Below are 26647 nucleotides of genomic sequence, written 5' to 3'. Positions count from 1 at the left end.
TTCACAATCTTATCAACTTCAAATGGTCCTATGAACTGGTTTGCCAATTTCTTAGAGGGCACATGCACCTTTAGGTTTTTAATTGAGAGTAGTACTTTGTCCCCCACCTTGTACTGAGGACTTGGGTCTATGGTGTAAATCGTAGTAATGCTTCTGGTATTTCTTGGCTTCCAAGAGATGAGCTTTAACCAACGATAATCTTTCCTGCAGTTTGAGAGAGTAGTCCTTCGCACCAGGTGAGTTCACCTCTGTTTTGGATATCAATATAGTGGTCACCAGAAGCTTCTTCTTGTTTTCTCTATGGTTTTTTGTATACCAGTATGACCCGATAATGGGTCGTCGTGCGTATATTTTAAGATTTGGCATCTTAATGGTTTAGGTATATATAAGTGATTTTTGTGATAATAAAGACCTGTTTCTGGGTTTTTATTACATTTCTTAGGTAGCGTGTCTTCTTTCTTTAGTGCCTTTTTGATGTCCTCTTCCAAAGGAGTAAGTACTCCAATGAATTTTCCAGCTGGTATGATAGGAGTTACTGCTTCTTGTTGTGATAACTCATGTACCATTGAGAGAGCATCTGCCTTGGTGTTTAAGTGCCCTGGTTTGTAAGTGATTAGGAAGTTAAACCTGTCCAGACATAAAGACCATCTTACTTGTCGGGCAGATAAGGTCTTACTTTTCTTTAAGTATTCTAGATTCTTATGATCAGTGAATACCTTAAATGGTTCCTTAGTTCCTTCTAATAGATGTCTCCATTGTTCAAGGGATGTTTTTATGGCTAGTAATTCCTTGTCACCTATACTATAATTAATTTCGGCAGGAGTGAATCTTCTGGAATAGTAGGCAACTGGGCACATCTCCGTCTGTTCTTTATTATATTGTGACAGAATGGCTCCAATCCCTGAACTAGAAGCGTCTACTTCTAGCACATATTGTAGATTGTTATCTGGCATGTGAAGCAGAGGAGCTTTAGAGAACTGTTCTTTTAGACAATCGAAAGCAGATTGTGCCTGATCTGTCCACTTATACCTTTGTTTCCTGCTGGTTAGTTCAGTCAATGGCTTCACAATATTGGAAAAATTGTTAATAAACTTTCTATAATAGTTTGCGAATCCTATAAATCTTTGTAAAGCACGTATTGATCTCAGTATTGGCCATTGTACTACAGCTGAAACTTTTTCAGGGTCCATTTGGATTCTATTAGGTGTTATAATGTATCCGAGGATTTTTATTCTGTTCACGTGGAAAAGACATTTTTCTTGTTTGGCATATAACTTATGCTCCTTCAATCTTGTTAGTACCCATCGCACATGTTCTTGTTGTGTTTTCGAATAAATTAGAATATCGTCGAGATATATAATGACACAGATATCCAGGACATTGTGAAATATTTCTTTTATGAAATGTTGAAAGGTGGCTGGGGCGTTACTTAAACCAAATGGCATGACATTATATTGGTATAATCCATATCTGGTCCTAAATGCGGTCTTCCAATCGTCTCCTTTTTTCATCCTGATAAGATTATAAGCACCTTTCAAATCTAACTTTGTGTAAATGTTTGCTCCTTTTAATCGTTCTATTAACTCTGGTATTAGTGGTAATGGATATCTATTCTTTATCGTTATGGTGTTGAGAGCCCTGTAGTCAATTATTGGCCTTAAAGTTTTATCTTTATTTTTGACTAGAAACATGCCTGCTGCTGCTGGGGAAGTTGAGTGGGATATGAATCCCTTTCTCAAGTTATCGTCCAGATATGTCCTTAAGAACTTTAATTCCTCTTGTGATAGAGGATATATCTTTCCATGTGGTATCTGTGACCCTGGAATTAGATCTATAGGACAATCGAATTTCCTATGGGGTGGCAGATTTTCTGCTTCTTTCAAATTAAAAACCTCTGCCAAATCCCGATATAACCCTGGTATTCCCGTCTCAAGTGACGCTATAACACTACGAGGGTAACAAGTTTTTAAACAGTATGGAGAGTTAAGTGTGAGTTCAGAGTGCTGCCAATCTTTCTTTGGGTTATGTTGTTGTAACCATGTATACCCTAAAATAAAGTTATGTAAAGCAATTGGAATCACATCAAACATGACATATTCTGTGTGTCCTTTGTTAGTTGTGATAAGTAGAGGTATGGTGTGATGTGTAATAGGTCTTTTTTTTTATCAAAGTACCATCTATTGACTTGACATACACAGGGGTTTGCTTGCACACTAGGGGTATTTTATTTTTAACAACATATACAGAATCTATGTAATTTCCGGATGCGCCAGAATCAATCAACGCCCTGGATTGGATATTTTCCTGATCCCACTGCAAAGAGAGAAGCAAAGTCAATTGTTTATCATCTGGGATATGAAAAATGTAGTTATGATTATTTTGCTTACCCTTCTTTTGTTTCTGAAGCAAAGGGCAACCTGACACGGTGTGCTCTTTGTTTGCACAGTACAAACATAAATTTTCAAGTCTCCTTCTTGCCTTCTCTTCAGGTGTGAGAGGACCCTTGATTACTCCAATTTCCACTGGTGTGGAACTTGTATGTGCTCTTTCTGATGCAGATGTATAATTGAATAATCGTCTTGAAGCAGCATCATATGTAACCTTTTCTGCGCGCCTCTCTCTGAGCCTTCTATCTATGGAAGTACTTAGTTTTATTAAAGCTGGTAGACTGTCAGGTAATTCTTGGCGTGAAAGCTAATCTTTTAGTGTTTCTGATAGTCCCAATCTATACTGATTTTTAAGGCTAACCTGGTTCCATTGTGAATCCACTGCCCACATTTGAAAGTCAGTAGTGTACTCCTCTACTGTACGCTTTCCTTGTTTAAGTGAGCGTAGTTTTGATTCTGCAATTATTTGAGTGTCTGCATCTACATAAAGGTTTGACATAGCTTGAAAAATATCCTGTAAAGAATCCATTATAGGATCATTATTTTCATATCTGTTTGCCCATGTTCTGGGTTCTCCTTGAAGGAACGAAATAGTGGTGCAAACCTTAATACGGTCAGTATGATATGTACGTGGACGTAATGAAAAGAGGAGATGGCAAGCATTTTTAAAATCTCTACATTCATGTCTTTTGCCTGTGAATGGTTGTGGATATTGTATGTGAGGTTCTGGAACTTCAGAGCTTTTTGTAGCCATGTAATCTTTTACTATAGCTTTCAGTGCTGAATTCTCAGCTTGAACGTCTGTTAACCCATGAGCAAGATAGTCCAGTTTTTGTTGGATATTACTGAACTCATTTTTTATTTCATTTGGATCCATGGTTGTTAGCCTCAAATAACAGTAACACAAAACCTAAAAACACTGTGGCCTGAAAATTATGTGATGATTTGCCTCAGCAGATAATTTGTGCAGTGTTATAGATAGGTTTTGTATCTCTTGACTGAATAAACAGGTCATGTAGACTTTGAATTACCTGTTAATCAGTAGTGAGAAATTACTGTTATAGAAAAGTAACCTCTTAACATAATCTAAGATGTATAATAATAGATAAGTTGCAGCGCAGAGTCTTGATAGAAACATTAAAGTTCTTTGCTGAGAAGCTCTAAATTCAGATTGATAATAGGTATAAGACTTTAATGCAATATATTCCAGATATTCACATATATTTATGAGATTTCTGAGTCACCAGTATGTTAGATAGAATCCTCTTCACGCACTCACACATTCAGTCATAAAATATATACATCTCCATTTATCCCAAATCACTCTCGTAAGAATTTTGCTACAGTTCAGATAGAAGGTAAGTTTCCAATATAACACTCAGTAACAGTTTCGTCAGCCCAGCCGAGAATGATATAGGTACAAGATATCAGGCTATATGTCAAGAGCAGAGTCAAAAGTTTGAGGAGAGCTATACCTGTTAGACCGCTCTGGTCGGCGTCGACAGTGTGAGTGCGGCTTCCGGAACGCTGAAATGTAGATCCGGCGGATCCTTGATCCGTAAGAGATCTCCCGTGAATGTTTCAGATCAGCAGAGTAAGAACAGGTAAATGATCCGGATAATCAGAGACACAAGAAATAGAAGTTGAGATTATGTGGAAAATCAAGTAGAAGGAGTATAAACTCAAGTGAATATTAAATTAAGCAAGTCTAACTAGATAAGGTTGTAAATGAGGAAACCATCTAGCAAGTACAATTTTCAGGCAAGGAATGATTGTCCTAAAGCAGCTATAAATAGGGTGGAACCATTACAAGGCGGGATATACCTTAAAGGTATATCACACATATATCACACATGCAAACGATAGCGCTACACTCGTAATCTGTCCCTTTATATTACATTTTGGTAAAAAATGGTTTAGACCGAGCGCCAAGGATGCAACCTCGAGCTTGTATACAAAGACCTCCTAGCTGGTCTAAAATAACGTTAATCGAATGGTGGGGTGTATACAGAGCCTGAAGGGGCAGAGGTAGTAGGAAACAAATATGTTGTCAATATGGAAAAAACTCCTGAGGTGGTATATATGTAGTGGATGTAATTTATTACATAGGGGTATGAGGATATACAAACTGGTTAAAAGACGAGACGAAATACAAAGTATAAAATCCTATACAATATACATAAAATCTAAAACGCTGAATTATAAAAGTAAAACCAACAATAGGTATAGATGATGGGTCAACAAATGGTCAAAAATAAATGGTCAAAATTAGAATTAATGTACCAATCGTGGATCCATATTGGGGAATGGTGTCCAATATATGTGATAGTAGTCCAACAACAGGGGAGTAAAATGTCAAAGTGTCAATAAGTTCCCAAAGTAATGTGATATCACAATAAAACATACAAATGGTGAGAAAACATGAAGTGAAAAGACTGGCGTTGCAAAAATAAACGAACAACAACAAAAATCAAAATAAGAGTGAGTGTCTTGGTGAAAATATATATATAGTATAATAAATGGAAGGCCGCACTCTCTGGTCCTTTACATATACAGTTTTATTTGTGCCATTTCGGGGACCGAATCCCCTTCACAAATAAAACTGTATATGTAAAGGACCAGTGGGAGTGAAGCCCACCTACATGAATTCTTTAACAACATGAATCTAAACGATAGAGGTTTAAAATTTACATACAAAACCAGCAAAACAAAAATATCATTTTTAGATCTTGATATCGAAATCAGAATGGATAGTTTTCACACAAAGACGTTCTTTAAAGATGTAGACTCTAACAATTTTATCCATGCTGACAGCTGTCACCTAACACAATGGAAATATAATACACCTAAGGCACAGTTCTTACGAGTGAGGAAAAATTGCACCACAATATTAGACTATGAAGAACAAGCATGCATACTCAGTAAGAAATTCTCAGATAGGGGCTACAATGAAATATCTATTCAAAAAAACTTTGAACAGGTAAAACAAGTAGATAGAGAATCTTAACTAAAATATAAAGATAAACAAGTGACTGATAACCTCCCAAACCCGGATCATGATGATATAAATGTACCATTCATCACCAACTACAATGGAGAACACAAAACAGTAGAAAGACTTATAAAAAAACACTGGCATCTAGCTAGGGAAGATCCTATTATAGGAGATAAATTACCGATAAAACCGAAATTCATATACAGACGCTCAGACAACTTAAAACTACTACTAGCCCCTAGTGAATACAAACATAAAGAGAAACATCTGATACAAAAGGACCTACAAGGCAATGAAGTTAATGGATTTTATCCATGTTTCTGCTGCAAGTCATGCCATTTCAGTTCCAAAACGAAATCATTTAAGTCAAACTATACAGGAGAGGCCTTCAAGATAAGGGACACCATCAGATGCACTGATAAGGGAATTATCTACCTTATTCAGTGCAGCTGTGGGAAACAGTATTTAAGTGAAACAACGAGAACTCTAAGAGAAAGGATTAGAGAACACCTATGGACCATAGAGAAAGGAAATAAAGACACTCACCTTTACAAACATTTCAAAGATGCACATAATAATAAACTTAAAGACTTCAAATTCTGGGGAATCCTAAAAGTAGAAGCCCACTGGAGAGGAGGGAATTATGAGAACAAACTCCTTAAAAAGGAAGCCAAACTCATTTACAGAATGAAGACGCTACACCCATGGGGCCTAAACTCTGAATTAGATGTGACCCCATTTATGTATGACTAAACCACATACATATATCTGCAAAGTTAAACAAGAAAAAAAATTTCCCCAATCAAGACACGTATTAATATATACAAAGTATGCATAATTAACTAACTAAAAATGACCTCATAAGCTATCAAATGACAATTTGATAAAACAATGTATCCATCTGATTATATATATCCCATTCCTATAATTGCGTTTTAGATTCTGAACATGTATTTATACAATCTTCACAGAAACTTTCATAGAACGTTTTTATAACTAAAAACAGATGGTATGATAGACTACACAATTTCCTATCACTAATCCCTTCAAGTAAGAGATAATGAAAAGAAGAAAGAACAAGAAAAGAAGAAAAAGAGAGAAAAAGTCCACCTTTTTAATAATATAAAAAAAGAGTCCACCTTTAAATCAACTACCTGCAGAAACACCTGAGGAACACACCCACAAAGGATCAACCAATAAGAAGGAAGCTTGGCCTATATAAAGGGTGCTATCTCATAAGGTTACTCATTCTTGAAAAAGCCCCTAGTGTGGGGTGAAACGCGTTGATTTGAGTAACTCTTCAAGTGGAACATAAGGATTATAACCTCTCTACACTTGCTACAATCTTCTCACCTCTTTTTATTGCACTGAGAAGCATTGTTCTACCTTTGAATCAGTAATGCTGCTGAATACAGATTAGCCCAAGCATACTGCACCATCTCCAGTTAGCACTAAGAGAAAGTGCCCCTGGAGAACATCGGATCACCTATACAGGCTACTAGCCTGACAGCGGAACAACCTACATCTAAAACGGCACTCAAGCCAGAGGAGGACAAAAAGCTGAAACCAACACTCCTGCAAATAATACCATCTAAGAGACTGATACAGCACTAGGAGGTAAATGTTTGCAGGAGCTTATTGAAAACACAGTCGCATGGAGATACAATCTTGCCACTAAACAGACTGCAACATATCGCACAGCTATTCTATACCAACACGGCATTACACGCCACTTCCGGAAGTGACGTAAGGAGCAACAACACAGCCAGCGAGGATCACCACGCCAGGGTAACGCTAAGTAAAACAAGCATACCAGCAAGGACCAGGACTGCATACCGGACCAAGCGAGACCCAGAAACAAGGAAGCACCGGATTCCTAACAAAAACACCTTCCTTACACAGAGCTCAAGAACGGACCCACATTCACAGAACTAATAATACTCCTCACTCTAGACGTAGAGTGAGGATATTTACAAAGGTACTTTTATTAGTGTAAATTACAATTGGTACTAGGTACCTACCTGTATACAGGCCAGCCCTATACATATTAAGACCACTCTACCCAATTCTATATTAATAGTTTTTTATAAAAATTAGTCTGGACGTCCAGCGCTTTTTACCTACAATATAATTCTATTTTATTTCCAATAAATAATCTTTCTTTTACTATATTTGGTCATTGTGGATTTGTTATTTCATTGTTTATTTGATTACTGTTAGAGGTCTAGTCTAAATCTAAGATCCATCCCACCTTTACATATATAAGTGTATATTACATAATCCTTATAAACTGTGTGTCATTTTCCAAAGGATTTTATTTGTATCCGGTTTATCAGGCAAATTCGAGCAATAACAATACAATACATGTTATAATATAATTCACAGCTATTGCATCAGCCACATAAAATTTCAGACTATCCTGTCAAATATCCTATTTGAATTTTTCACAGATTATATAGACTGTCCCTAAGCTGTTTTTAGCACCAGCACCCCCCAAATTTTCTTACTTGTAACAATTTCCAGGGTTTTGATTGGGAGACCCTACCCTGTGCTTGGCTTATTAGGGGTCCTAAGCGCCAGTTTATTTCTGTTCTCACCTATGTAAAGGACCAGAGAGTGCGGCCTTCCATTTATTATACTATTCAAACTCTACATGCACCCTGGCAGATTGACTTAGGAAGTGAGAGTACTTTCCAATTGCTCATATATATATTAAAAATGTGTTCACAAAAAAGGATAAAAAGTATATATATAAAAAAGATATATATATAAAAAGAAGTGAATAATCCTCCAATGTGGTCCTTTAGTGTTCTGTATCCTTGGTAAAACAATAAAAAATCCTAGGAAAAAATAAATAAAAAAGACATAGTGTAGATGTACAAAAAATCAAGGCTCTATTAAAAATGTGCTTATCAAAAGTTGACGCGTTTCGGCCTATGCAAGGCAATATTATTTTTTTATAATTGTTATATGATAGTGTTATTATGAGTGTAACTGTACTTCGTAATGTATTTTTGATGTGTTTTGTGACACTTTTTTGTTTCACAAAACAGTTAACCAGAGCCCTTAGATTGCGGTAATCATACTAGAGTAAATTGTTATTGTACTCGCACGTTCACATTTACTTTCAACTTGTAATATGAGCTAATTTTACATGTGCGTAAATGAATGCAAGAACTCAATATGGCTTACATGCAAACGATAGCGCTACACTGATAATCTGTCCCTTTATATTACAATCTCATACTGTTTAATATTTCTTTCATGTATTGTCTGTTTACCTTCCCTATTGATCATGCTTGGTGTGTATGTGACATCTTTATAACTAACTACATGTGTAAAGCAAGATTTTACACACTGTCCCCCTTACTGCACTCTTCTTCGGTGGCCTTCACTACAGTTATAACTCCACACTTGGAAATAGAAAGGTGTCTGAACCTTACTCTTACTCTGTCGCACCTTTCAATCCATAACCTCTGTTCCTCCTGTCATAGAGCCTGATGATCTAAAACTCTCCCCTCTAGTGAGATTATCTAAGAGGTTTTGTCAGTACTGTGAGGTCCTTCAAACAATTTTATAAAGGAAACATTCAGCTTACTTGCTATTTATCTCACTATACAGAATTCAGAATGTGGAGACACTACACTATAATGCTAATTTGTATGATATCTCGCCATGCAAGTTTATGATAAGGCTCTTAGTCTGTCTTCTACTTATCTTCTACTTGCTATTGTCAGTTACCATACTCATGGACCTAACTCATACTTTCTTTCTACTAGCATTCCTACTTCAGTTCCTGCACCTGCTCTCAATTCTATAATTCAGGTTTTTTTTTTATTTCAGTCTTCTAGGTGCACAAGATGTAATTTTCAGGATTACCTTGGGTGATAGCAGGTCGGTAACCATAGATATTGAGTAGCTGATTATTTCCCATGTGCTCTAGTACAGATACCATCAACATCTGACCTATTAGTGGGTCATGGGGACCAGAACTGGAACCCTGCTATAATCAGTATTTTCCTTGTGATCAAAAACCTATGAACTTTAGCCTTACTATAACCTCTTGACCCCCAAACACAATTTTTTGCACCCAGCAACACATGCAATCCACACACACTCAGTAAGGCTCAAAACTTCCCCTAGCTTTTCCAATATTTTACCTTTTGCTGTAACAATATGTGCATTGTTTATTTTAACCACACCCTAGTTTATTTGTTTGATAAAGATTAACTATACTGCATTAAAAACACAAATCCTCTGCCCTGACATTATAACTAAAACCTCTGCTTTTTTAAACATAATCTTGCACTGCTGAGTTACTATGGAGAAAGTTGTGCACCCAATCTGAGTTTTAATTGTTTATTGCTGCACAGACAGTGTTCCAAATTACGCTTATCTTCAAAAAAAATTATTCTCCTGGTATCCATTATTGAAGGAGCAGCAATGCAAAACTGGGCGCTAGCTTAACACATTGGTAAGCCAATGGCCAGAGGCATAAATGTGCAGCTACCAATCAGCAGCTAGCTACCAGATCCTGAGCCTACCTATGTGTGCTTTTAATATACCAAGAGAACTAAGCAAATTAGATAATAGAAGTAAATTGGAAATGTTTTAAATGATATGCTCTATCTGGACCATAAAATATTTTTGGGGGATTTCGTATACATTTAAGTGTATTTCCTTACATACCTTAAAGGGATAGTCTACTATATATATGCAGTGTATATATATATATATATATATATAACTTGTGCGCAAACGGATGTAAAAACCTGATATTGCGTGTGTGCAAATGTTTGGCCCAAAGTCAGCTACAGACAGTGCACTACCGCTCACAAAATAACCACTGAGCAAATCAGGGGTGGCATTTGTGTGTAGCTTCCAATAAATGGACATGTTCAGTTTAGGATTTGAAGAGTCATGTTAGAGGTATCTTAAGCTATGTATTAAACTAATGCTTAAAGGGATAGTCTAGTCAAAATAAAACTTTGTGATTCAGATAGAGCATGCAATTTTAAGCAACTTTCTAATTTGCTCCTTTTATCAATTTTTTCTTTGTTCTCTTGGTATCTTTATTTAAAAAGGCTCAGACCTGGGTAGCGCTTGCTGATTGGTGGCTACATTTAGACCAATCAGCAAACGCTACTCAGATGCTCAGCTGGGCTCACAGTCTATGCTGTACACTTGTAAATCTGCGCTGGAGTAAGCAGAGATATGGGTATCACAAGCCCATAATTCAAATTTCTGTGTTAAACAGAAAAAAAGGCTAAAAGTTTTTTTTTTTTTTAAATGTTGCCTTATATCTGCTTATTTACTGTATTAAGAGACTGGGAGGAACAGTTTTTTATTGCTCTAATTTGTTTTTCTACTATTTCATAAATTCTATACTTATTTATTGTATGACATTATCTTGTCAGTGTTCCCTTTGATTTTTTCAGCTGCAGTAATGTATAACCAGTTAATTGCACAGGATGATCACTTTCTATAAGAACATGCTACTTGGGCACGCTGATGCACTTCTTTATGTGAGATAACAATCCTTTAATTTCATGTAAAAGAGACAACAGCTGTCAAACGAGTCCTGTCACACACAGCTTCCTTTTTCACATACACGCAGCAGCTGGTAACACATTCTTTTCACACAGCGATCTCCAACACAAAAACACACCTGCTATTAACCTATTCGTACACAAAAATCGGTTTGACATTATTGCTTTAAGCCCTTTTCACATTTATGCATACACAGTCGTACAATGCAGTTAGTAAAGGAACATGATGCTCAACATTTTTCTTTCATAATTCAGTTGAGCCATTGAAAATTAAGCCAGATTGGTATCAAGACCGTGGCATTGTATTTAATTAAAAACGAAAACTTAATATTATAAATACTCATAATCTCTTTCAACATTTCATCCAAACACGCAAAGTAAAACAGATATTAATGAATAGAAACACTGAAGATTCATATTGCATCTCGCACTGTTCTGTGTAACCGAGTACTAGCATGTGGTCTTGGTCTCTGCCGTCACGTGACTTATACGACAAACCCAGTACCCTTTAGCTGCATGGGAACTGGCTGCTTTCTTTCCTGTAATCTCCCTGTGCCATGTGATCACTGTCATCACATGACTTCTGAGACATCAGGTCTTTTAGCTGGATGGGAACCAGTCTCTACAATTGTGAACAGTTAGTAGTATTGCTTCGATTCTGAATAAGTTGGTGGGTTTTCTGCTCTGCTTCTTTCTTTGTGGCTTGGGGGTGGGTCTGTCTATCCTAATATGGGCATTTTAAATAAAAAATAAACAATGCGACTAGGAATGGCCATATATGTGTTGGGACCTAGAGCTATTTAGTTACCGTTACACAGCAACTTCGAGCCAGGCGAGCAACATATTTGCGAACATCACATCTATTTGTACAGTTTAAAAATCCGGATTATTTTAAGTACATTATCTACTTTTATTCAGAGATTAAGGTATGTTATTGGGGAATATTAACCTTTATCGCATGGTCATTATAACGTTGGTGTAATGCTGCTGTATTTACAATTTCTATTCTCCGTACTTAACACATTATGTTCTTTTTATGTAATAATTTTTCTGCAAACACTATAAATTTTAACAAATAAAGTATTTTGAGTAGCTTGTGTAAAATAGTCCCTCGAAAAATAAAAAATATATACACAAACACATTACAAAGAATAATAATTATAAAGCAAATGTATACATAATTACATATTACTACTATGTAGCAATTAACGTCTGTTTTGGGGCATTATGGGGAATCATAAGAATTCCGGTTGTTTATCTTGCCTATTTCTGTTAAAGTGATGATAAACTTTCCCCTTTGTATAAACAGATCCAGAATGTTAGCGATATTTTAAATGGAGATTAATTCATCAGTTGTAATGAAGATGCGCTTTAACTTACTTTTTAATGTAGTGCTGAAATTCAAATACCCCGCGTTCCTGCCGCTCACTTCAAAGCTAACTTTTCAGAGACGGCACAGAACCTAAGCGCAGCGAAGGGGTAAGTAGCGCAATATTAAATATATAATTATATGCATATATATTTACTGGGAACACACAGTTCCCATAGACCGCAATGTAAAGTGACGTTTTTTTCTAACACCCCACTCCCACCACCTTTATCCCCAAAATACTGCCTAGTGCAGTTATTTTATTAAAAAATAAAAATGCTATAATTTTTACTTTTAATAAAATACACTACACTGTATTTTGGGGGCATTTGGTGGACAGTTATAAAATTAAAGGGATACTACACCCATTTTTTTTCCTTTTATGATTCAGATAGAGCACCGGTTACCAAATTGTGGGGCGCACCTCCACAGGGGGGGGGCGTCGAGGCTCTTAAGGGGAGGCGTGGGAACAGAAGCAGAACTGTTATTTTTATTATTTTAACTAATCTGCATTGCCAAACTCCCCAGCGAACAGCACTGGGACAAGGAGACTGAGCACCTTCTGAGGCCAAGAAAGGGGCTCTGATGATAGTTTCCTTGTCTCTGTGACAGCAGCCCTTATTGTGACCCACCTAGCACGCACTGTACTTGCTGTAACTAGGATGCATGCACTGGCTGTTCCCACTGTAGAATAAGCTTTGGCATCACAGCTATATAGATATAATATTCATATATTCATTATACAAATATTATATATATATATTCTACAGTGGGAACAGCCAGTACATGCATTCATGTACTTGCTGAGGGGCACCCTAGTTACAGCAAGCACAGTACTGAAGGAAGTTATAAATAATATTTCAATGTTTAGACAAGATCCTGTGTGTGTGTGCTTGTGCATGTGTGGATGCTTGGGTGTGTGTGTGTGCGTGTGCCTGTCTGTGTGTGCTTGTGCATACATGTGTGCTTGTGCATATGTGTATGCATGCATCTGTGTGTGTGCTTGCGTGGGGGGGCTCAACTTGAAAGTTTTTGCCAAAGGAGGGGCCCAATGTGTTAGACTTTGAAAACCTCTGAGATCGAGCATGCCATTTTAAGCAACTTTCTAATTTACTCCTATAATCAATTATTCTTCGTTCTCTTGCTAACTTTATTTAAAAATCAGGAACGTATAACTTAAGGGATACTGAACCCAAATTTATTCTTTTGTGATTCAGATAGAGCATGCAATTTTAAGCAACTTTCTAATTTACTCCTATTATCAATTTTTCTTCATTCTCTTGATATCTTTATTTGAAAAAGAAGGCATCTAGGCTAAGGAGCCAGACAATTGTTGGTTCAGTACCATGGACAGCATTATTGGTGGGTGAATTTATCCACCAATCAGTAAGAACCCAGGTTGTTCACCAAAAATGGGCCGGCATCTAAACTTACATTCTCGCATTTAAAATAAAGATACCAAGAGAATTAAGAAAAATTGATAATAGGAGTAAATTAGAAAGTTGCTTAAAATGTCATGCTCTATCTGAATCACAAAAGAAAAAAATTGGGTTCAGTGTCCCTTTAAAGCTCGTGGTAGCAATAACCCGTTTGTGGGTACGCTATAAATTAGCACTACACTTATTATCTAGCCAAAAATGTGGAAAAATAGTTTATGGTAGTAAGAAATCTCTTAGACGTCTTTATTGCACCATACATTTAATGACTTCTTATTTATCAAAGTGTTTTTATTGATTTATTTTGTAGTTATTTTTGTAGTTTGAGTAAGATATCATTACATCTTTTCCTTCATACTTCAGATCATTTGCCCATGGCATGCCATTGTGTTCAGACCTTTTTTAAAAAAATTCCAGGCTGTCCGTTTAATAATCTTTATTTCATAAACTTTATACTTTTGTACCACTACTAACAGAACCTCAACAATACATATAACATCTTTGAAATGATTTGCTCCAAGATTTGACCAAATAAAACTGATAAACTGCACCTTTTTTAATATTTTTTATTTGCATAGGTTTTATATTGTCTTTGGGTAATAACATTAGACTGCCATACTGTTCTATAAACAATTTGTAATTATATATGTCCTTATTTGTGTTTCCAGCACCTGAAGCATATTTCCTTTGTTCTGCTACACATCAGCAAGCATGAGACTGGTAATTCTTGATGACTATGCATTGGCCAGTGAATGGGCTGCAAAGTACATTTGTAATCGTATTATTGAATTTAACCCTGGCCCAGACAAATACTTCACCCTAGGTTTACCAACAGGTATGAAATTGATTTTTAAGACTGTTTACTAAAGTTGTTTGGGAACATACAGGATTGATTACTTTCAGAGGGAATATTTAAAAATATTAATTTAGGTTCTACAGAGCTGTGTTTTACTGATTTGTTTAAAGTAATATGTTACCTACAATGATTGGTGAATATTTTAGAATGCTTGTTGAATATGGTTAAAAACACTAGCTGCAATTAAATGTTGTTTTGTAAACTTGCTGTGGCTTTAATATCTTCTAAAAACTAAGAACTCAGCACTTCTTAGCTCTCAGCTAACGAGGAAGTGCTCTGTAATTTGATAACTCAGCATTTCTGCCGTCAGCTATTTTTAAAAAAAAGCCAGAAGGTAGAGGAATAAGTAGTAAAGCCATAATAGTGTTAGCAGAAATCAAAGCCTCAATTTAGAGGGGCAATTAGATCCTACGATTCAACTACATTTTAATGAATTAAATATTCAGAATTGATAAAAGATTTTACTTAAATACATCAGCATTTCTATCATTTTGTTTTCTTCACAGTTACTAGTTAATCATATTATTACATTTCTCTCATTCATCTCTGTACTCATATTCTTACAGTCTTTTTACTACCATATACATCCCACTTATGCAGGTGACCATCGATCATCTAAATATGCACCGCTCATTAATTGATAGACCTCTCCCTTGTTTTCGATAAAACTAACTCCAAACAGAAATTAAATAGATTACCTCTTTTGAAATATAGAATCCCATGCCCATCATTCAATTTAGAGGCGTTGAAATCTTATGATTGTCATAGTAATAAAGATTATGTGACATTAGTTTTTTTCCAAATTTTGTTGTGTGGACTATGGACCCTGTCAGTGTTCCCTGTAAGGCCAGATCTTGTGAGCGGCCCAGCAGTGAAACAGTTAATAAGGAAACTGCAGGGTGTGGTTCACTAATTAACTGTCTCACTGCTGGACGGCTCACAAAATCTGGCCTTATAGGAAACACTGGACCCAATGTATGAATTATGCTGATCTAGCCTCAGACCTTGCTCTGAAATCAGAATTACGTATATTAGGAAGATGAGATGCAAACAATAAACCTCAAAAGAAAATGAATGACTGAAACTCATTCTGCACATTCATTTTATAAACTGACACTACAAATTATTATTATTTTATAAATGTTATGTTTTTGATATATTCTAAGCAGGGGATCTTTGTGATACGTATGTATTTTTACAAACTAAAATAATTTTTTAATGTGCTTTGTTTGAGCACTCAAACTGATGTTTAAATGCAAAACGTTTAGAAGTTTAGGGATGGAAAAGGCAATTTTAAACATCTTTTCAATTTACTTCTATCTAAGTTGACTTTTTTTCACTTGGCATCCTTTTTCCAGGAGCAGCAATGCACTACTACTACTAGGAGCTAGCTATTGATTGGTGGCTGCACACATTTGTTCCTTCAACAAAGGATACCAAAAGGAAAGAAGCAAATTTGTAGGAGTAAATTGGGAAGTTGTTTAAAAATGTATTCTCTATTTGAATCACAAAATAACTTTTGTGTTTCGTGTCCCTTTAAATAAGTTATATTTAGTCTGTTGCACTATTTATGTTTATTCACACTTTGTTTTCTTTATTCTTTAAAACAGGTAGCACTCCACTGGGATGCTATAAAAAGCTAATAGAATATCACAAACAAGGAAATCTTTCATTCAAGCATGTTAAAACCTTTAATATGGATGAATATGTAGGTAAGTTATTTTATTTCACACCTTGTATCACATAAAATCGGGATGAATCACAATAAATTCATCCACAAAAGACACAATTTTGCTCACAGTGTAAACCTCCAAATACAATAAACACATATTAAAAACACAATAGACCGGTTATGTGAAAGCTTCTTGTCACTTCAGTTAGTATAGTATATAATCCAAAAACATGTCCTAGGTGACTGGCATAAAGCATGGATATTTCATACACGCTGCTAAATTATGGGTTCCATCAGCAGCACCTGCATATACAAAAGTCAAGTGTGGAAGAAGCCGTGGTAACGATAACCTAAACACACAACACCTGATCACAGAGGTACTTAGTCGATACAAATTTGCCAGGTTGCAACAGTAGCAAGTAAATACGTTTATTTCATGTACAGCATAAAAACAAATAGCCAGTGATCTACCGCACTTGTTCGGTCGACCTTCACGACTCAGGTCTGTGTTTTCTGCCTTCTTTGAGACTCCTGATATTTTGTAACAAAAAGAAATATGATCCCACTGTATAAAGAGAACAGTTTTCTCCTAAGTGACCTTGTTATTAAAAGAGTTAACTAGTCAGGAGTGTGCTTTGAGCATATACAATATTGTCATTGAGAATAGGAGCCTATTAAGAAAATAGGAAAATAAATGCTCTTCCTGCACAAAACTTTTTTTGCAAAGCATTAAAATTTAACTTTTACTAGTTATGGTTTAAAAAGGCAGCTTCAATCATAATGTTAAATGATTATTTTTGAGTGCCAGATAACAAGTTAAAAGCACAACTCCGTTGTATAGACTTGTATTATCCGCTACTGTTTGCTGAATTGTTTTTTTGTATCAAGTTTAGGGGATGTAAAGGAAGGGGGAAAGGGACATTCTATGGTACTTTATGAATAAGAGCCTCTATTTATGATCAATGTCCTGTATTGCCCTATATTAGGGTAGAGTATTCACTTCAATATACATGATGCCCTCCCCATTCTCCCCCCCCCCCCCATAACGAACAACAAGTATTTTAGCAAAACTTTTGAGATTAAATATTAAGTAGTCACAATCAACAGACTGCTAGTTGAAAACATAGAAAGGATGCCCCTGACCCGGTCGCGTTTCACATATATGCTTCCTCAGAGGGGTCCGGTGCACCGTTAAACAGCAGCTGTTATTGGGTTGAAAAACCCGCCTACTATGCTTCGGATTGGTCAATTGCATAAAACAGAAGTATTTGCCATTTGTACGTGAGGCTGTCGGTCAAAACAGATACGTCAGATGTAAAAATTAACTCTACGTATTCTGTTATGTGATATACAGTTGGGAGTTTGCACAAATTACGATATAGATTAAGACTAATTATGCTCATCACTTGGGTAAGAGTATATAAAAATACAGACACTGCTGATGCAAACATTAAATCTACGTATTCCGCGATGTAACTTACCGTTGAAGGTTTATGCACAGATATAGATGAATAGAAACTGTTGTACTCCTCACTTAGGTGAAGGTATATATAAATACAAATACTACTAATTCTTAGGGTAAAATATGTGCCTTAATGGAATTCGAAGGATAAAAAAGGTGACATTTACGTGATTATGAAATAGTGACTAGGGTGAAAACATATATATATATATATATATACACAATTGATGATATTAAAAGTGTAAAGAATTTAAATCTAGAAAGTAAAGAGTGAAGGGTAAGGTGTGTTATAGCTATTCTGTGTAAACTTAAGCATACTTAGTTCTGTGTGATTGAAAAAATAGTAATAAGTGATAAGAAATCATTGTGAAATGTCAATCGTGCAGCGACTGATTTGCATGACGTGGCTTACTTAAAAATAGTATACTAATAATTTATAAAGCTAAAATAAAATACTTGAGGAGCAGTGAGAGGGTAAAGTGACTTGCCCTATATTGCAAGGAGTATATATATTTATGGCTCAGGGTTCATAAAGATGCAGTTTGTTAATTGTGTACATGTTATACCGTTGATGTTATCTTTTCAGAGGAACACGTTATAATTATTAAAAACATCAAAAGGTCTGACTGTATTAAGTAGATGGATCCATTTACATTCCATTTGTAGCAATGTTTGTTCTATATTGCCTCCTCTGATACCCAAATTGGCTTTTTGAATAACAGCATATTTTAATGTACTGTCATTAGAATTATGATGCGAATAGAAATGCTTGGCAACACTTGTGATGGTTTTTCCAGATTCTATATCTTTTGGGGCATTGCGAATATTGCGACAGTGTTCTTGTATTCTAATGCTGATCTTTATAGTAGTTATGCCTGTATAGAACAGGTTGCATGAGCATTTTAGAATATATATTACACCCGTAGTGGAACATGAAAAATAAGAATTTAACTTAAGTTTGTATTGGTATTTATCTACTATTTCTTGCATTTTCCACACTTTCGAGCAGACATTACAAGTACCACAAGGAAACATGCCTGGATTCTTGCTTCCCTTTTTTGGAATATGCACATAATGTCTCTTGACAAGATTGTCTCTCAAGTTTTTAGGTTTTTTGTATCCAATGTCAATTTTATTCCCAATCTGACTGGCTAACAGTTTGTCTTGTAATAGAATGTGCCAGTTATTGTTCATGATTTTGATGACTTCAGACATTTGTGGATTGTAAGTTGTAATTAACCTAATTTTATTATCAGTGCTTTTTTTCTTTGGTGTTAACAAGCTTTCTTGTTTAGTTTTTAAAGCATCATTTCTCTATTGCTGTACCCTCTGGCTCTTGGCCTAGACATACATTTAATTACTCATTCTTATAAGTGCTGACATTAGTGCAGTTGCGTCTTAATCTTAGAAACTCTTCTTTAGGGATAGCCTTTATAGTACTATATGAATGGACACTTGTAGAATGTAAGTGTTGGTTGCAGTGGGTTTCCTATATAGGGATGTTGCAATCGATCCGTCTGATTCTTTGTAGATGGTAAGGTCGAGAAAGTTAACAAGGTGGAGACTGAAATCATAGGTCAAAGTAAGATTAATGTAATTTGTATTTAGTTGTTTCATGAACTCAAGCAGCATATTTTCTGGGCCCTCCCATATGAAAAAAATATCATCGATATATCTTATCCAAATCGGTATATATTTTATAAAGTGATCATTGTTATGAGATAATACTTGCAATTGCTCCCACCAGCCCAAAAACAAATTGGCATAGGTGGGAGCACACTACTTGAGCCGGTGGCTATCTGTTTTTATGCTGTACATGGAATAAACTTTGTTTTTACTTGCTACTGTTGCAACCTCACTAGTTTTGTATAGATTACTGTATGTACCTTTGTGATCAGATGACGCCACAGATGTTTTTGCATTTTCTATGTGCGTATGCCTAGTGTGGTGTGCACTTTTTGAATTACATTTTTTGGTTTTAGCCATTCTCCATCCATTCTTTGCTATATATATTATTTTCATACACTGAAGATGCAAACTAAATAAATATATTATTGCAAATAAAAATGGCAGAGGGTCATTTGATTAAATGTACATTAACTGGTTATATTTACAATCTTTCTTTTATTTTTTTTACAAAGGTTTACACTTCCCAGTGCAATATACAATAGAGAAAAAATTACAAAAGACATCTCATTAAATATGTTTTACAGGCAATGGTTCTACTTTAACCTGTTACCTTACAATGGGCTTGATCACATTCCATCCATTCAGTTCTTTGGTTATTGGTTATAATTATGTTCAGCTTATCATTCTAACTCTGAATGTTTTTTGGCATGTGGTAAACTCTTCTGACACCAAATTTGTTCCCCTGTGGAACATTTCATTGGCTTCTAATCTCAGGTCTTCAAATACTCCTAACAAACTAAATGTAACGGATTTTTCTGGGCAGAATATACATATATTTTCTGGGAACACACAGTTCCCATAGACCGCTATGTAAAGGCACTTTTCAGTACCGTTTTTTTTTTTTCTAACACCCCGCACCTGCCACTTTTAACTCCATATAACTGCTTTTTTTGCAGTTATTTTATTAAATTATATTACTGTCAGTATATTTATGAAAATCTTAGTAGTGCTATCCAAATAATATATATCAGCTTATGGCAGGGTTATGATACAATACAACCAATAATTTTCCTTAAAAATAGAAACCCTAATCAACCATGCATCTACTAGACCATACAATTAATATAAATACCTGCACTCTTTTATTTAGTTAATATCCATGAACATATTGAAATATATTTGCAATAAAAGGAAATGAAATAATATTATATGCGCTTGAAAACTATTTAAATATGCTATGCAAAATTCATACACGCTTATATTAAAAACCCACCTTATTTATAAATAGTCTTTATTTATTTAACACAATGGGACTAAAACCTTTAACATCCAAGCAATACAATTCTAAACGGTGTTTATAAAACAATAGGATAATATATATATTCTGCTATTTAACTGCAATTTATCCTAATACAGAATTAACTTACAATATCAGAACTTGCACAGATGATTTACTTAGCAAATCAGATACAGATTTAAACAATACCTAGGCTTATGACTACCAATTTAAAATACAATATACTTCACCAATTTTGAACCAATTCGTAGCGGTCTTTAGGTCATCTCAGAAGACAGATAAGTAATTTTTGCAATCAATGAGAAAGAAGTAGTCAGCGTGTTTAGAATGGTTTCAAAATGCCCAACAGCAGATCTCATCCAAAGTTAAAACAGCCTTTTTTTCTATTTCTCTTTTGCTTACTTATATATGTTTTCAATCATTGATGACATCATGTGGGTGGCACTACGGGAGCTGACCTTCCCATTGGTTATCTGGGAAGTCTAATCGGATTGGCCCTTGGAAATTTCATTTTTAACAGCCAGAAAGAACCTTCTGGCTGTAGTTCTCGCAACATAACACCAGGTGGCAGCATTACAAACAGACAGTACAAAAACAATGCAGCATGACAATACATACAAATTCATTTAACCAACATTTTTAGCCAGTGAAATATTTCTTTAAACTATGTAATAACTGCCATAATTTCTTGTATTAATCTCTCCCAATATTAATTATAGGTGAAGCGGCATCAGATTAATTTCCTGATCGTTTTGATATGAAACGTCATGTTTTATATTATTAACATTGTATTATATTAAAGCAATTTAACACTGCTAATTATTAGCTTAAAATGCATTATAATTTTATCAGTATTCTGGCATTTCTTTGCAAATAACAGCTTATTTTTATATCTCCAGATTGGTAGTATTTAAAACTCCTTATATACTGCATTCACCCAGATATAGTATGTGACATTTCTGTGTATTTCTTCCTGAATACATAAATCCTGTTTATGTAGATCTGAAATAAAAATAAATGTTAATGATCACTTCTCTTCAGGTCCATAAACATCTATTCATGTTCTTAAACACACAGAGGCTAAGATATTCATGCTTTCAAAATATGTATGTCTTGTATTTATTTTCCTAGTATATTTTATTTGAAATCTAACTACAGTTGCTTTGAAATCATAATGTAAGCCATGTGTCTTCACTGTGTTATTCTAACCCCAGACACAATGTCTGTGTCACGTGTATTCTGGTGTTATCAGCCACACAGCCTGAGTCACTCAAAACAAATTTGTGCTAATTATCAGTCCCTTGAAGAATGTTTGCATCTCTCACATCTTTTCAGACGGATCGGCATTTCCCTTGGAGGAAACCCATATATGGGCCTGTATCCTGTTCTCTTTCAAAATTACTTCCCCCAACATTCCTCTAAGTGACTGTATTAAATTGGGGTAGACCAAATGTCTTAGAGTCATAAAACTCTGCATATAGTCAAATGAGCATGGTCACTGAGTTAGTTCCTTTTTGAAAATGTCTGTGTATTTTACACCGCAGGGGTCGTGCTTCAAAAGGATATGCTGATTTCCAATCCTGATAAACGTGCATTTACCTAGCCAAAATCAGCTTGTAGGGGGTTTTGAGTTAAATCCTGACATCAGAATTTCTATTCTACAGCACATCTGATAAAACAGACGGCTTCATATATACACACATCCTTTTTATATTATTTTCATTTACGTATATATATTAGTATATATATATATATATATATATATATGTCATTGACCTTTACCCTGACATAACACTCTGCTTTAGAGCTGCAACAACTACTCAGTATAATCGATTATGAAAATAGTTGTCAATGAATCTCATAATCAATTAGTTAGTTTGCAATTAGTTGGTCTGGGCACAGCACCAGCTGCTTCATTCCAATGAGCTCCTGCACATGGTATGGTGTTTTATGGTTATGTCCTTAGCCTTAAGGACGTCTACAGACATTTACTTTTCACTTTTTCCAGACAGTATAAGTTTAAAATTACTCCTGGTTTATGTGCAACCCAGAAATAGTCGGGGTCATCATTTGGATTGTTTATATTCGATAAGGTGATTTGGATTATGCCTTGCATGATATAGTGCTGAGTTTGTTATTTACACTTAGCCCTAGATTGATGGGAGTTATTTGAATTGATGTGCACTTTTATCTGTTTGCACAATTATTAGCTGATTGCTTGCTATTGCTGATTATATGTAGATAAATGTGTAAGGCTTTGTCCTGTTATTGATTTATAGTTCTTCGCACTTTTTACTTTTAATAAATTGTGATATGTACTAAATTCAACCTCTATAAGTATATATCTGTTATTTTAAGTGCGGACTAGATATTTTTTCCCTAGCCTTATAGCTGGTTATTTACTGTTGCTGCATATCGATATTCAAGATATTTTTTATGTTAGCATGAAGTCCAGGCTTAATTTGTTAAGAGGCCCTTTGCATTAGTGGAGAGTTAACAAAGATAAATATCCCACATTGGTGAAAATGGCAAAACCGTCTCTTCTCTGTTCCAGGCAAAATAGCTTGGATTTTTTTATTCGATTAATCGACTGATTACAGCCCTACTCTGGTTAATTTTATAAGCGTTTATTTGCTTCTGCGAGCTCGAGGTAGCAATAACCAGCTACTTGTAATGGCTGGTTATTTATATTAGCGCTCCACTTTTTTAGTATTTTTTAAATGAGTCACTATTGATACCACTGTTATAAGATCATATTTATTTCATAGTAAAACATTCTGAATTTTTTAATTTCTGGGAGATTATGTTTCTGTATGTTTACAGGTCTTCCAAGGGACCATCCTGAAAGCTATCATTCATATATGTGGAACAATTTCTTCAAGCACATTGATATAGACCCTAATAATGCACATATCCTTGATGGGAATGCTCCAGATCTACAAGCAGAGTGTGATGAATTTGAAAGGCAAATCAAAGAAGCTGGTGGAATTGAACTGTTTGTTGGAGGTAACTACAAGGCATAAAACATTTCAAGTCAAATCATTAAAGTAGGAGGAGGTTGAGGAATCTTCACCAGTACAGTTGTCAGATGTTGTTCTTATCAGTTAGTTAACAATTGATAACTACATATCAGCCATGCACAAACATTTTTAAATTTAAAGGGACATAATATTCATATGCTAAATCACTTGAAAGTGATGCAGCATAACTGTAAAAAGCTGACAGGAAAATATCACCTGAACATCTGTATGTAAAAACAAAGATAATTTACCTCACAATTTCCTCAGCTCACCAGAATAAGTGTTCTGTAAAAAGTTATCTTTCAGTTACTGACCAGCTGCAGATTAAAAAAAAAAAAAAAGGAAGAAATAAACAGCAGCTAATCGGCATCAGCAGTGCTGAGGTCATGAACTGTTTTACTGTGATCTCATGAGATTTCATAATAAACTTCCTTAAACTGAATAGCGAAATAACATGAGTGTGCATGAGGCACGCTACCTTGCATGTCCCGGGACAGGCATACCAATTGGCTGCTTAAAGTCCTTTACAATGGGGTATGAATACTTAGGACATTTTAAGATAAAATATCTTTCTTATTTACATAGAAATGTTTAGGTTACATTTTCTAGTCGTCTTTTTACAGCTATGCTGCATAACTTTCAAGTTTTTCAACATTTGGGTATTATGTCTCTTTAAACAGCACATACCAGTGGTGGTAAACATGTGGCACAAATGCCCTAAGTGTCAGTTTTAACATTTGCTGGCACTCTGCCACCAGTCTACCACCGTACTGTTTGGTTTTGTTCGATGTAATAGTAGTGCTTAATAAGTTATTTAACTTATGAATTTATGCTATGCAGAAGCAATTAAGCTTTAATTGTTGATATATATTATTTATTTAAAAGAAAAAAATAACATTCTTTTAATGTAATGTCCGTTTATAAAAGAAACCATAGTCACTCAAAATACTTTTTAAAATGATTTTTCCATTTTGGGCACTCCTGTCATATTCTAAACATTTTTTTCACATGGGTCTATATTACTAGCATGTTTAATTGCTGCAAAATAAAAACATTATGTACTTTGTATGCACAGTTTTAATGTTTCTTTGCTTCCGCTTAGGTATTGGTCCAGATGGTCACATTGCTTTCAATGAACCTGGTTCCAGTTTGGTATCAAGAACAAGACTAAAGACTTTAGCAATGGATACCATTTTAGCAAATGCTAAATATTTTGATGGCAACCTTTCTAATGTTCCAACAATGGCACTCACAGTTGGTGTGGGCACAGTAATGGATGCCAAAGAGGTATACTACTTTTTTCATCGCGTTATGTGGTAGTTCGTGCAAAACTACCAGTGATGCCTCTGTATGGATATTTGAATGAATTTGAAAGAGAAAACACCTTATTTACATGAGCGTGAGGGAAATAAGAGAGAGTTGTAAAATGGTTATAATGAGAGAAATAATGAGCCAATAAGTGAAGGATAAATAGTAGCAATGATTAAAGCGGTAGTAAGGGAGCGCTTAGAAAAAGCTAAGGAATCCTGGAGGAGAAATAAAACTTGAAGTCCTATTATAGGTAAAATAAAGTGTGTTTGTCTAGCAATTTATAAAACAATATGTGCAGCATAAAGGGCATATAGGGGCGTCTCCCTGGGTTACAAAATCTAATTAGATACTATTGTTTGTGCTTTTATAGAAAGAAAAGCTAGATCGACTTCTTATGTAAATATAAAAACTGCATAAACAATGCAGCAATAAAATAAACTATAAAACTGTAACACAATACTGATTCCACCTTAAAATCTAAATGAGTATTGTCCGTAAGACTTCTTTTACAACTAAGGATATATATCCTCATGTAGCATAGGCACATTCAGATGCAGTATGTAAATCGCTTTAATGGCTGTTACCTGTTCAAGATTTCACCTGATAAGTGTATTAGCCTGAAGGATGGGTTCTGCCTTTCGGCAATGCTTACTGTTTGTAAGGATAAAAGGATTCGGTCTTACCGGTAGCCTCAGAAATGTGTAACTGCCAATTTCAACTTCAGAGTTCTGCTCCGGTGAAACATGTGCTTCGCGGCGTCTTCCTTAGGGCCCATGTGACTCTGATGATGTCACTTTCCTTTATGTTGCACGCCCAGGCGTGTTTGCAGGAACACAAAGAAAACAAACGCCCAATTGTGGTATTACACCTTTCCCTGTTCCCTATATGCCCTTTATGCTGCACATATTGTTTTATAAATTGCTACACAAATAAACACACTTTGTTTTACCTATAATAGGACTTATTATAGTTTTATTTTTCCTCCAGGATTCCTTAGCTTTTTCTAAGCGCTCCCTTACTACTGCTTTAATCATTGTTCCTAATTTTTTGGCTACCTTTTGGGAAGAGTTAGCCTGTAAGGGTGCTTAGGATTCCACACTTGGCGCCATACTTTGTTTTGTAATATAAGGATAAATAGTAGGGTTGGCCTTGAGACTTTTCAGAGCTAAAGTACATAAAAATGGGGCAAAATAAATAATGAAAATATATTGTAATGTTGTTTAATTATATATATATATATATATATATATATATATATATATATATATATATATATATATATATATATATATATATATATATATAAACGGATAATGACTACATGAAGACAGTAGGAGATAATATAGGTCATACAAGACTGTGTCTGTAAAGGGCGGAAAGGAAATGTGTGAGGAACAATATGTTTAAAGAGTTAAAGAAGTGAGTGCTGTGTCTTTCTCATCTGCCCACAGAATTGCAGGACCATGAATAATACATATATGCATTATAATTCTCTTTTTTTAACCTTTGGTGAGACCACTGTCAGAAGCAGAGAGCTTTCTTCAGTGAGTATAAACGTGTGTAAACCCTGTAGTATTAAGGAGCTTGATGCTTTAGACACAAGGCTTCATAAAATAATGTAGATATTAAAGAAAAATGTATTACTGAAGAGACCTCTCAGTTCT

The 26647-nt window shown here is 35.1% G+C and overlaps 1 protein-coding gene across 7 annotated transcripts in view; it reads left to right on the top strand.

The window, feature by feature from the left end:
- The first annotated feature begins 11395 nt into the window (after positions 1-11395).
- Positions 11396-26647, top strand: part of GNPDA2 (glucosamine-6-phosphate deaminase 2) — a 41814-nt gene continuing 26562 nt past the window's right edge. Inside the window, exons 1-6 of one of the 7 annotated variants that reach the window (XM_053704003.1) lie at positions 11396-11568; positions 12324-12410; positions 14405-14571; positions 16203-16304; positions 23476-23658; positions 24775-24959. In XM_053704003.1, coding sequence (XP_053559978.1) covers positions 14448-14571; positions 16203-16304; positions 23476-23658; positions 24775-24959 — 594 coding nt within the window. In that variant the 5' untranslated portion in view covers positions 11396-11568; positions 12324-12410; positions 14405-14447. The other 6 variants (XM_053704000.1, XM_053704006.1, XM_053704002.1 and 3 more) reach the window with 6 other exon arrangements.

Source organism: Bombina bombina, chromosome 2 (assembly GCF_027579735.1).
Source record: "Bombina bombina isolate aBomBom1 chromosome 2, aBomBom1.pri, whole genome shotgun sequence".
In the NCBI taxonomy this organism is placed as follows: Eukaryota; Metazoa; Chordata; class Amphibia; order Anura; family Bombinatoridae; genus Bombina; species Bombina bombina.
This window is presented reverse-complemented; position numbering and strand designations above follow the sequence as displayed.